The sequence below is a fragment of the Procambarus clarkii genome, chromosome 26 (genome assembly GCF_040958095.1).
Source record: "Procambarus clarkii isolate CNS0578487 chromosome 26, FALCON_Pclarkii_2.0, whole genome shotgun sequence".
Classification (NCBI taxonomy): domain Eukaryota; kingdom Metazoa; phylum Arthropoda; class Malacostraca; order Decapoda; family Cambaridae; genus Procambarus; species Procambarus clarkii.
Window position 1 is genome coordinate 18,349,818 of NC_091175.1, and position 12,951 is coordinate 18,362,768.

At 40.2% G+C, this 12,951-nt stretch overlaps 1 protein-coding gene across 3 annotated transcripts in view; it reads right to left on the minus strand.

Annotated features, from left to right (window-relative positions):
* Positions 1-12,476, minus strand: part of LOC123756841 (heparan sulfate 2-O-sulfotransferase 1) — a 29,489-nt gene extending 17,013 nt beyond the window's left edge. Inside the window, exons 1-4 of one of the 3 annotated variants that reach the window (XM_045740223.2) lie at positions 12,412-12,476; positions 9,641-9,774; positions 2,539-2,801; positions 964-1,049 (exon numbers count right to left, since the gene is read on the minus strand). In XM_045740223.2, coding sequence (XP_045596179.1) covers positions 964-1,049; positions 2,539-2,801; positions 9,641-9,773 — 482 coding nt within the window. In that variant the 5' untranslated portion in view covers position 9,774; positions 12,412-12,476. The other 2 variants (XM_045740222.2, XM_069331937.1) reach the window with 2 other exon arrangements.
* Between the last annotated feature and the right edge of the window lie 475 nt (positions 12,477-12,951).

Consider the following 12,951-nt stretch of genomic DNA (forward strand, 5'->3'; position numbering starts at 1 on the left):
GGTAGAAAGGGCGACCGCGCCTCAGTTTAACAGTGCCTCCCACATAGTGATGATCACGCTTGAATTCTTTGTAAACAATTTAATTATTTTTCAGCTTTTTTGGTTTTTAAACATAAAAGTAATTATTACATACCACATCATGGGTCTCAATAAAGTCAGTGGTAAGGTTCAACCTATGAAAACACATGTGAGGATGCCCAGAGTAAAAACAAGTCTATGGAAAGGTTCTTAGTGAGACAAACAAGCAGTGAGCCACAACCAGATCCGAGTGGAATGCAGGCAAAACGTAGGAGAATACCCCAGAGAAGTCATCACTGCCTGATGTTATAATGGAAGGGAACGCCCCTTCCAACCACTAATACCTCTCCTCCTTTCCCCCCTCCTCACCGTCTTCCATATACTGTATATATATATATATATTTTTTTTTGAGATATATACAAGTTGTTACATTCTTGTACAACCACTAGTACGCGTAGCGATTCGGGCAGGTCCCTGGAATACGATCCCCGCCGCGAAGAATTGTTGTTACAACTAAGTACTCATTTTACTGTTGAGTTAAAGAGTCTACAGTTAAGGATTTGCGCCCAGTAAATCCTCCCCGGCCAGGATACGAACCCATGACAAAGCGGTCGCGGAATGCCAGGCGAGTGTCTTACCACTACTCCATGGAGACTGGTAATATGCCAACAAGAGTCATCAATAAAGTTAAGCTACAATTTGTACATACAGTACTACACTGTTTAATAAAAAATATGTGTTTATTATGTATGAAATGTATTTTGAAGTTAATATTTTTGGGAGTGTGGAACAAATTCAATTTACATTATTTCTTACGGGAAAATTTGTTTCGGGTTACAAGCCGTCTCTGGGAACAGATTAAATTCGTAAACGAAGGTATCACTGTATATACTGTACTATAAACAATAACCCATTGCAAAAATCCAACTGAATAATTAACTGACCTATTGAAATCCAAGTATGCAATATGACCATGATATATTCCAGGTTTCTTCTCTTCCCAGTTTGAAATATTATAGACAAGCCGCATCTGTAGAGGATGTTAATGCTGTAGAGTTAACTCCTAAATTAGTTTACCCGAGAAATCAAAATAAGACATCTGGTCAACAGGAAAAGCTTTTTTTCCGAGCAAATGCTGAAGAGTACAGTACAGAAAATACCGTACTCAAAACTAAATCAAAATCAAAGTCCGATAACTTGTTAATATAGACATTTATGTTTAAAGTTATTGATTGGTTATTTGATAAAATATGCCTAATGTGTTAAATATATATCATAAATAGAAGAAATATATTCTCCAAGGAATTTTAAGCATTTAAGTTGGGAGAAAATAAAGATTCAGCTATATTTTTACCTAAATTCATTTGTTTTCTTGATAGTAATTTTTATACAGTACATTCCTAAGAAAAAGAATGATCTTTCATACTTATTATTGATTATTATAATAGTACTCATTAAGGTGACCAAATATAAATGTTTATAATAATAATTCATAACTCATTGTGTCGTGGATAGGAAGCCAGAGTGTATTCATACATGGTAGACTTATATCGAGGGGCCCCCCCCAAAGGTCGAATTACTGACCCCGCCCAGGATGCAACCCCGACAACAAGCCGACGAACTCCTGGGTACCTACTTACTGCTAGGTGAATTGACGCATTAGGTGAAAGGAAACGTGCCAGACCAGGATTTGAACCTGGAATTCTCGTTTGTGCGTCGAGAACGAACCCGAATGTACTTTCAGGACCTATTTGTTTTTTTAACAAAGGTGGTACAAGTTTTTACCAAAAAATTCTAGGGGGGGGGTGGATGGTTGCTTAGAAATCCCATATTACTAAGATTTGACATCTCTCTGACAACTGTTACCTTATAAATAAAAACTCCCTTATTATTATACAAAACATAATTAAGAAAATTTTGGAGAACATAATGCCATCATGGCCAAAAATATTATGTAATAAAAGTATCCCTGGGACCAATTTTTTTTTTTTATTTTACTTTATTCACCCATATTTATTTATTTTCTGTGAATGTTTTCATGGATAATGAAAATTTTTGTTTAACCTTTTATCCAAATCTCAGGAACTGATATCAATAACAGAATTTAATCAATTTGCAATTCTGTATATCCAAGGGATGCATGTCGATTCTTTTTTTAACTATTTTTAAGTCTCCTACAAAAGAAATCACAAGAATGTAATGGACGAAAAAATACTGAGGTATCTCCGAGATACTTTTGAGCTCATCATGGTCCAGCCGGTAATGTTTGTACCTGGAAAGTCCACGGATGCAATCCCATTGCATGACCTCAATATTTTCTCAAAACATATATATTTTCTTTCTAATATTTTAATAATTGCACATACTGATGACCAAGACTAAGATAATTACACACACTCATTTAAAAAGTGGAAAAACTGCAAAATATTGCCTAAATCGTTGATATTTGGTTTAAATCACATAAAGGAAAAAAAATTATAAACGTAGAGTTAACAATGAACATTATCATTCAAATTTACCTGATCTGTTAAAGACAGAGTTGGGGTCTTCTTTGTAGTGTTTACATTAATGACATTGAACTTGTTTTTAGAGCAGAGGTCATACGCCAAGCCAATAAATGACGTAGAGCCTGTCTTTGGGACCCGGTTGTAGATAACAATTAAGTTATCCAAGTCGAGACCTCTAACAATATTGTTGCTGCTGGTGAGGCCTCTTCTATCTTCATCGTTACTGCTGCTGCTACTACCCGCAAGTGCACTGCTCACTTGAAGTTCCAAGGCAGCTGCATGGAAAATAGCACAAATTGATGCTTAATAGTGGGGCAACCAAGAATTTGTAGGGAAAACTGCATGTAACATGTTGTTAAAATTTCCCATTTGCAGACATGTAATGAAAACACAATGGCTAGTTATGCATATGAATGTAAACTTCATTATCTCAGTTGCATTGGCTGGATAAGAATTAGAGCCAAAGTAAATAAAAGTATGAAAATTTTATATCTTGCAATTATAAATGGCAAAGTAAAAATTTACTCTACCTTAAAAAACTACAATCATGGTAGATTAGGTACTTTATCAGATAAGAAAGACAATTGGTGAATCAGCAATAACAGTAAGTCAGATTTCAGAGAAAACCAAGTGTCTTCCACACGAAAAGTATTCTAAGATCAAGAGTTCATTCACAGTAAACATTCAACACTAATCCATTTAAATACACCATTCATAGTGTACCTAATGTATACTTTCAGGAATTCTAAAACATTGAAAAAATACTGTTGGTAACAGTGGTAATGGAAATTATTGTAAAAACCTGCTGTAGTCTACATTCAAATATGTATCAAATCATGTTGCAGAAGACGATGACACGTTTGCCTTTCCACAGGAGACTTTCGGTGCTGAGGAGGGGGGGGGGGACCTGCTGCATGGAGTAACAGCTTCTCCACCGTATCAACCTACCCTGGCTTTGCACCCTAGAGAGGCCACTCCAGACCGACAACCAGAGCGCAACTTCATAGTCTTCTGAGACTGATGGATGCCTACTAGATCCTTGAGTATCTCCTAAGGTTCTAGCCTCTTTCAATGACTTTGTTCAGCTTTAATGTTAGTAACTGTTCCTGGCATTAGCAAACTACATGTCTGTAATATTTCTTGTAAACTTTATTTATGATTGAATAGTGTGGATAGATTGTGTAAATATCTATAATCCTTGTACTATTCAATAACAATCATCCAGACACCATAAGTTGCTGATCCGAGTTGTGTGTAATTATCGAAGATGTGGCTAATATCTGGGATGTGTGTAATTATCAAAGTAATGATCCAAGATGTGTGTAATTACCAAAGTAATGATCCAAGATGTGTGTGTAATTACCAAAGTGTGCAGTAGTTACAGGGATGAAAGTCACATGGTGTGACTTTCTTGTAATGTCATGTGAAGTTTTTTGAAGCTTCTAATGATTTTTGGGATTTACTATATCATATAATTTATACCATCCATCCACCAGTCTTCAAAATTATAATTTTAGTTTTTTTCCAGTTGTTTTTGATTATGCAGACTTGAAAGATGATCCTTATAATTTTTTAAATTTGTTAATTTTGTGCACAGAAAATTTCTCGGTCTTCAGTACTCGTTTTGACATTTAATTTAATACCTATAGCCCCTCCTCGATGCCCTATATTTTATAAAGATGGCTTTGCACCCTTTATAGTGGAATGTATTTTCAAAGTATGAATGTCATACAACTGCATTCTAATTCACCTGTCATACAATTCTAAATTCCTATGACAATTGACAATTCTAAAACTGCCCAGAGGAGTGTAGGTGAAAGGGCAAGTAGGAAAACAGTGTTTAATATTTATTTACATGATAAACGGTACAAACACAGTTCTTATTTTTTCTTCCATCATCACACCCAACATCACTGCTCATACTCTGCATGCTTTCTGCTAATTACATACCATATTATAAGGCATATAACATGAATTTAATATAGGAATATGTTTCATGGAAAAGGCAGTTTTAGTACCTTTCTTCATACATTTATTGAAGAGATTTTCAAGTATATTTTGTAGGGGCGGGGAGGACATGATTATGTGCATGTAAATGCAATAGTGTGTATTCTCGGCTGGTGATGGAGAAAAACAAAGAATCCTACCCACTGCCAAATACCAGGCCATCCTCCCATTTAGGTAGTACTTATACCAACATATATATACCCTGTACAGGTATTGACATAAAAGGCAACTAGAAAGTAGAAATTAATGCTGCTGAAGTTGGACAAACCGGAAAAGCTTTTGTACTGATGTGCAAAGAAAATCTAACCTAACCTAACCTTCCTAGGCTTAATACATAGTATTCGAGGCCTAATATAAGCATATACGTATGTTCTGTACTAGGCCTAGGAATATTTAAGTTTGGTTTTAGCTTTATTATTTTAGGACTCAATAAAGTGAATACAGTAGTACCAGATTAACAAATCTCACTGTCCATTATGTCTGTGTGTACGATGGTCCACAGGTACAAAAAACCAGCGTTGAATGTAATGAAACGCCATTTTCTGGGTGAATCCCGGAGGCTCCCCGGAGCTATCCCAGGCTGATATGCTAATGTCAGACTTTGGCATCAGTCATGTGTATGGAGTTCTTAGGCCTACCGGGGACCACGGCCAGAACCGGGCCCCCTCAGAGAGGCAAGGGGAGCAATGGCCTATAGAAGCCCCCGTGTGGTTGGAAGCATTCTATGTCCGCCATCGACCGGAACAGGCACCCAGAAAGGTAAGCGCCTCAAAACAAACCCCTATTCTGGTTAAAATTGCTACCAAAAGCCGAACTAGTGGATAGAACTCCCCAACCAAAAACAAGCAAACTAGTGTGACGTCACACACCGCCGCGCCGCTGTCTGTGCAGCTCCCCCCTCCCCGGGAGGGGGAAGGGGGAGCATCAGACCCCTCCACGCCGGCTACCCATACCTCAGTTCTTGAGGCTGGATGTCAAAAACGCGAAAAACTGCCAACCGGAGGGAGGGAGGGATGCCGGGGAGCCTCCGGGATTCACCCAGAAAATGGCGTTTCATTACATTCAACGCTGGTTTTCTGGGGGGAGCCCCTTCGGCTCCCCGGAGCTAACTACCCACAGACAGAAAAAAAGAGGGACTTACCCGGGAGGTGGTCGTCGCTCACTCCTCAACTCGAAGCCGAGACAACTGCTGCAACCGCCGACCCAAAGCAACACAGGCCCGACGAGGCCCAGGGACATTCACAAGGTAACGAGCAGCCAGGACCCTGTTCGACCGCCAAAATCCCCGCGCCCGAATATCAGACCAAGACATATTCCCAAAGACGGCAGCAAGAGCCGCGAACTTATGAACGTCATGGGCACGGGGATAGACTGCAGGCTGGCTGGACTTAATAACCCTGCGGACGACCTGGGAGACCCGAACCCGCGAACAGGGAAGAAGGGAAACCGGATCAACCCACAGCGCGTCCCCGGACACAGGAGCTGTGGCACGCAAATAACGGCAACCGGACACAAAACATGATGCACCCCCGGCCTGACCAACCAAGCATCAACCACCCATGGACCCCTCCGGAACGTAGCAGTCTCATTCTTCGCCAGAAAAGAAGGAGACGGCTGCAAACGAACAAAACAATCACCACGACCAAAAGAGCAGAAATCCCTGCGCCGGAGGAGAGCATGAAGCTTCCCTACCCGACCCCCAGAGGCCAAAGCCTGTAACACTGTAAAAGTGTTTGGTTTAGTTTATTTAAAATATATATAGAGATATATGAGTCAGAGACAAGAATTTGGGAAGGCGCCAGTTGGTCGACCTGAGATCTCACACCTCTAAGAGGTAATGACCCCAAGTGACCTGAGGTCAGATCATGCGAATTTCACCTTGCTTCTGCTAATCTTATAATTGGAGCCTGGTAGCCTTCAAACATGCCGACGTTTAAGGAGTGGCTTGGTAGAGAGCCGGAGGCTATCTACTTGTGGGCGGAGTTAGCTACTAGGTTTCCCAATATATACTCGGAGAGCTATCGATTCGAGAGCATTAACACTTTCGCGCTCCGTGGAAACTCGCGGTTGACAGGGGGTAGGTGGCCCCTCCATGCGGGTAAGCGCGCGGTGACACCCAAATGTGTATATTCGTTCCAGCTTTATCACCTTAATTCTCGTGCTACGTCGCTCGTTTTGGTATCATTGTGTTCGCAATTAAATTCTCTACAGGTGTGTATAAATATAATGTCCAAAAGCCTAGCGTGACTCCCAACAGCAAAGCGTAAAGTCGGCAAAAACGCACAAAATCAGTAACATGTGCATTCTCGTTCCATTTTTTTACCTTAATTCTCGTGCTACGTCGCTCGTTTTGGTATCATTGTGTTCGCAATTAAATTCCCTACAGATGTGTATGAATAAAATGTACAAAAGGCTGGAGTGCCTCCCCGCAGAAAAGCCTAAAGTTACCCGTGAACGAGCACCATTTTGTACATTGCAACCTAATGTTCAACTCGTTCAATTTGATAACATCAAATTTCGTGCTACGTCGCTCATTTTGGTATCAAATTGTTCGCAATAAAAAGGCGATTATTTTAAAACTAGTCCCAGAATAATAGAGCAATAACTGGATTTTTAACAAATATTTTAATTCTGGACGCTCATCATCACAAATTTATTTATATCTTTCCAGTGTTCTGACATAAATATTTGTGTTACATCTTTCATTTTGGTATCAAATTACTCGCAATAAAAAGGCGCACATTTTAAAACAAGTCCCAAGATAATAGGACAATAAATAGAATTTTAACAAATATTTTAATATTCAGACCATAGACCTATTTATAATATTTCAAGTGTTTGGACATCAAGTTTCATGTTATATCTTTGATTTTGGTATCAAATTGTGTGCAATCTAAAGGCGCTTATTTTAAAACCACTACCAGATTGATCTGATAAAATTTAAATTTTTAAAAAATATTGTAATGAGTGACTCAGTATTGCGTCGTTGGAACACATTCAGTAGAAAAGTGAGTGACGAATTATTCAGTCTGTGGAACGCGAAAGTGTTAAGAGAACAACAGCAGTCAGGAGAGCAGAGAAGACGGCCCTAGCAGGGGGGGCTGTCGGCCGGCAGGGCGAGACAGTCTCTGTCAACTATAGACCCCCCCCTCTCTATCCAGCTATAGGCAAACACTTGGCGAGTTGAACATTAAGGTGACTTGGTCGTGTTTTACAAGTGTTGTGTGATGATCAGGGGCAGTCAGTTGTAGTGTTCTCAGATTCTTGGAGGATGACTCACTTTACATATATATATCTTGAACATTGCTTGAATTATGATACTTAGTATGTGAAATATAATTGAATTTATTATTTAAATTGCCTTTGTGTCCCCTAGAGTTGAGTTGAGGTGAGAAGCCTCTGTGATTACTGGTTTCATGATTTAATGAGTACATGTTTGGAGTTGATACATGATAAAAATGGGACATACTAATAATGACCTTGATAACATCTTTTGAGAATTTTGTGATACAGACAAGTTCCATTCCTTGTCTTGTATGTAATGATCATGAATGGATGGTGGCAGCATTTCGTCTTCTACTATCTACTCTTCTACTTCTACTATCTACTTCTCTACTTCTACCTATTTACACCTCTCCCTCCACTCCTCTCCAGACTCTCACTTTCAACTAATGACCCTCCTCGCTCCTCCCACCTCCCTACCTCTCACCCCAAACCCTCACTAATTACTTCACTATTCATTTCTTTCCTTTCGTTTTCTCTTATACGTTTGTGGCAATGATTCTGTATTCTAGAGTTCTCTCTGGGGTTTCGGGTAGCTGATCAAGTTACTGCGCCTTGTAGTCTTAGCACCTAGGTAGTCAAATACCTAGGTTACAAGGTGTTGAACGAGAGAGGCTGCCTTAGGAACTCTGGAGGTGTTCTAGAATAGTTAGCTAACTGGGGACGGGATAACGGACTAGAGAGAGCTGTTTCCCCCGGCCTCGTTAGTTAACTGGGGGGTGGAATAATGGACAAGATAAAGCTATTTTCCCCACCCCCCATTACAAGCCAACAAGAAAAGTGCCTTGGAAAAACAATCCTGGACCAAAGGGGCCACAACGAAACGAGGAGACGAAAGGAAAGCGAGCACTCTGTCCAAAGACCAGGACGGCTCAGGCGACGCATGAGCAGGCCGGAGGTGAAACAATGCACGAGACAGCTTGCGAAACGGCGCAGACGTAACATCGATACCGAAAGCAAGCTGAAGCGGCTCCGCCAGCGCCGCACGATACGAAGCGACAGTGTTAGGCATAAGATGACGGTCCTGAAACAATTTGAATAAAATGACAGAACCCCCCACCAGGCAAAAAGAAAAAGAAAAACAAAACCCCGCAAGAGGACAGCGAACCCCAAGGAACAGAGCCGGCCGCGATGTCGGGAAATACAAGCTGAGCAGCACCACACGCAAAGCACAGTGCAGTAGCAACACCGGAGCCAGAGCACACGACCATCGCCTATAGCATCAGCCTCAAGAACTGAGGTGTGAATAGCCGGCGTGGGGGGTCTGGGGCTCCCCCTTCCCCCTCCCGGGGAGGGGGGAGCTGCACAGACAGCGGCGCGGCGGTGTGTGACGTCACGCTAGTTTGCTTGTTTTCGGTTGGGGAGTTCTATCCACTAGTTCGGCTTTTGGTAGCAATTTTAACCAGAATAGGGGTTTGTTTTGAGGCGCTTACCTTTCTGGGTGCCTGTTCCGATCGATGGCAGACATAGAATGCTTCCAACCACACGGGGGCTTCTATAGGCCATTGCTCCCCTTGCCTCTCTGAGGGGTCCCGGTTCTGGCCGCGGTCCCCGGTAGGCCTAAGAACTCCATACACATGACTGATGCCAAAGTCTGACATTAGCATATCAGCCTGGGATAGCTCCGGGGAGCCGACGGGGCTCCCCCCAGAAAATGATATCTAAACAGGAGGATGGGATGCAAATACAATATACTGTACAGTACTTATAATAATCTTGAATATAATACAGTACTGGTGTAGATACAAATGTATGATTAGCACAGAGCACTAGATTTGGTAATTTGATTTACGTAAAATATCAGTAATCAGAATTGTTAACTTACGATGAGAATGGATATAATTGCGTAAGTGACAAACTTCCTTCGCCAAGTGTATATACATCAGTATTACTACCGCACTCACTCCCACCATCAATAAGACAACCACACGGGAGGTCTGCAGGCGGGAACTTGTCATACTGCAAATTAAATGGAAGTCATGTTAGTAATTTAATAGACAGGAGTAGAAAAAATAATACTGTGCAAGACAAAATATGGATGATCAAGGATTTTAATTGAATAGATGATTAGTTTATTTCTTCCGACTTCCAATGATAGGTTAAAGGACCTGTTGCATTAAATACAGTACAGTGTAGTGGATTATCGAGCACTCGGCCACAGTGACTCGAGGACTTTTACTATGGTAATTAAGTTAAAATTCTATTCAACAAAAAGCACATTACTTTATATACAGTACATTTTTGTGTCATCCACCTAACCGGTATTTTTTTAAGTAACTTTTTAATAATATAGAAAAAAAATAAATCTTTTGTTGAATACTATTTTACTGTATGCATGTAGATATTGCCCTATTATGCTCTTGCATACTGCAAGAGCTGGACACTGAACAAATTACAATAAATCTGTTGGCCAAACCACACACTAGAAAGTAAAGGGAGGTCGACGTTTCGGTCCGTCCTGGACCATTCTCACAATCAATTTGAGAATGATCCAGGACGGATCCAAACGTCGTCGTCCCTTCAATTTCTAGTGTGTGGTTTGGTCAACATATTTCAGCCATATTATTGTGACTCCTTGTCTACAATAAATCTTAAATATGGCGGTGAAAAAGGCTCAATTGCTTCACGCTCCACAAGGCATGTTCAAGACAACTTGAAAATGCCTCACTTGAGCCAAGGTATCTTTTGCAGGTTCCTCAATTCTTAAATCACTCGTTGAACCTGAATTACATATAACCCGACAAAGATAAAGCCTGAGTTTGGAAGGATTGAATCACTTCTGACATGCTGCATTCGCTATCTCTTGTGCCGGGAAATCCTGTTTTTGAATTGTATAACATGAACTATATAACTTCAGAACTGCCTAATAACTAACAATTTCATCATTTCCCTACCTATGCCTTATCAGCAGTTTGTCTTCACAAAAGTTCCTAGGATATGGTCAAATCTTACACAAATATTAACCAAACCACATCTCAGAAGATGGAAAAGCGAAGTTAGTTTATTTATATTTATGCAAGAAGGTACATTGGGTATCAGAAAGTACATAGAATTGATGTTTTTACATTCTTGTAAGGCCACTAACACGCATACCATTTTGGGCAAGACCTTAACCTAACATAATTTTAAGCAGGTACAGCAATTTGTAGTGAAACTGATTTGGTCATCAAATCTAAAGTTGTTTGGTCATCATTTCTTCAGCCACGTTATTGCGACTCATTGTCTGCTAATACAAATGTTTCGACACGGCTCATTTTCAAACTGCAAAAACCATGTACTCTACAGTAATGACTTACTTGCTTGTACTATAGAACATTAGTTAGGCTAGGTTGCAAGCAAGTCTTATATGACCGTACTCCATTTCTCAAGGCATCAGTTATATGCTTGCGTTATTAAAGACCGCTTAGCCTATCCAACACGGGTCAACTGGAGTAGGGTTAAAAATGGGCCAAAAAGGGTTGTGTTGTGGCATGTCATCGCTACTCTTTAAATCCTACCCTAACAAAAATCAAGATACATTCATGTGTTGTATATATACTTCGTGAATGGTGGCCAATGTCATTGTCCTTCCTCCGGGGGAACCTTTTAATATACCACCATTGTAAGAGATTGGTAATTTGGATTCCGGTAACCGAAACCTCATCGTAATCTGAACGAATTCACATTCCAGTTTTTGACTTCTTAAACTCAAAATTCAAGCCTAAAATGCAGCACTCAATAACATAACTAGCCTTAAAAATATAAAAAGTATATAAATTTATATATTATATATTATAATTATATATACAGTATAATTATATATATAGGTTAGGTTAGGTTAGGTAGGGTTGATTAGGTTCGGTCATATATCTACGTTAATTTTAACTCCAATAAATAAAATTTACCTCATACATAATGAAATGGGTAGCTTTATCATTTCATAAGAAAAAAATTGGAGAAAATATATTAATTCAGGAAAACTTGGCTTATTAGGCAAATCGGGCCTAGCATAGTAGGCTGAAAAGTGAGTTCTGGCTACTAGGTACGACATATATATATATATATATATATATATTATAATTATATATACAGTATATATATATTACAAAGATATTGTAATCAGAGCCTCTCAATTGTTTATTACAAATACAATAATCATTACATACATTGTCATTAATCTTGAAAAGGCCCCCTTGACTGGCAGCCGGCTTTCTGTCCCCGTCGAGGCTCACCAATGACGTGGTGCAGGTAAATCCAGGTAAAACAAAAGGAGTGTAATTCTGAAAAGCTTCGACACTATAGAAACCTCCTGTCATTAGTACGTCACTCTAAAAACTCTAGTTAGAGTGCCAGAGTGCCTAAATCCCCACGTTCCTAGCCGTGTCATTAACCGAGAGAGGAGGTATAGCTAGGAGTTAATGCTAGGAATGCTAGGAGTGTGTGTGTAGTCCCCTTCTTAAGGAGCTAGGAGCTGCGTCTAATCTTTCAGACTTTCCCTCCTCCTCCCCTAATGTCACTCACACGGGTGGTGGTCCAGACCCACCACAGCACCCTAGGGGTCGTGTGTGAGGTGTGAGGGGTTGTGAGGAGGGGCAGTGTGAGGTGGTAGAGACTGACCTGGTTGCGGAGGAGTCCGGACGGCCACCACGGCAAACATGGCCTCGCCGGGTACTAAGCCACCACTCTCAACACTCTTTATTTCTCTCTCTAATTCATCCTTCAGCTCTAAATACAATCATTTTACCCTTCTAAGTTCACAAATGGTGTTTATTCTAGATAATTTTGTGTATTTACGGTTCATTCAATTCGTTATATGGGATTATATATTGGTAATTCATGTTTTGAAAAACCCGCCCCTTGAAACCCCTGGCAATTCTGCTCCAGCTTTGGCCTATATAGGCCTACTGAGGGAACTCAAGGCCAATGGAGGTATACCAAGAGGTTTATCTTACGGTCTATATACACTCAGAGTTTACTTTACTATGTTCAAGGCTAAAACGCACATATTGGTTGGTCAGTAAGCTTGTGGTGACCTTAATAACCTTTCAAAGTCCATTTTGAATTTTTATCTCAAATTTCAATTAGAATAAATCATATAAACTTTAAATGGCATTATAGTTCCCGTTTTGACTGCTAGTTCCCTCTCCAATGTTTAAA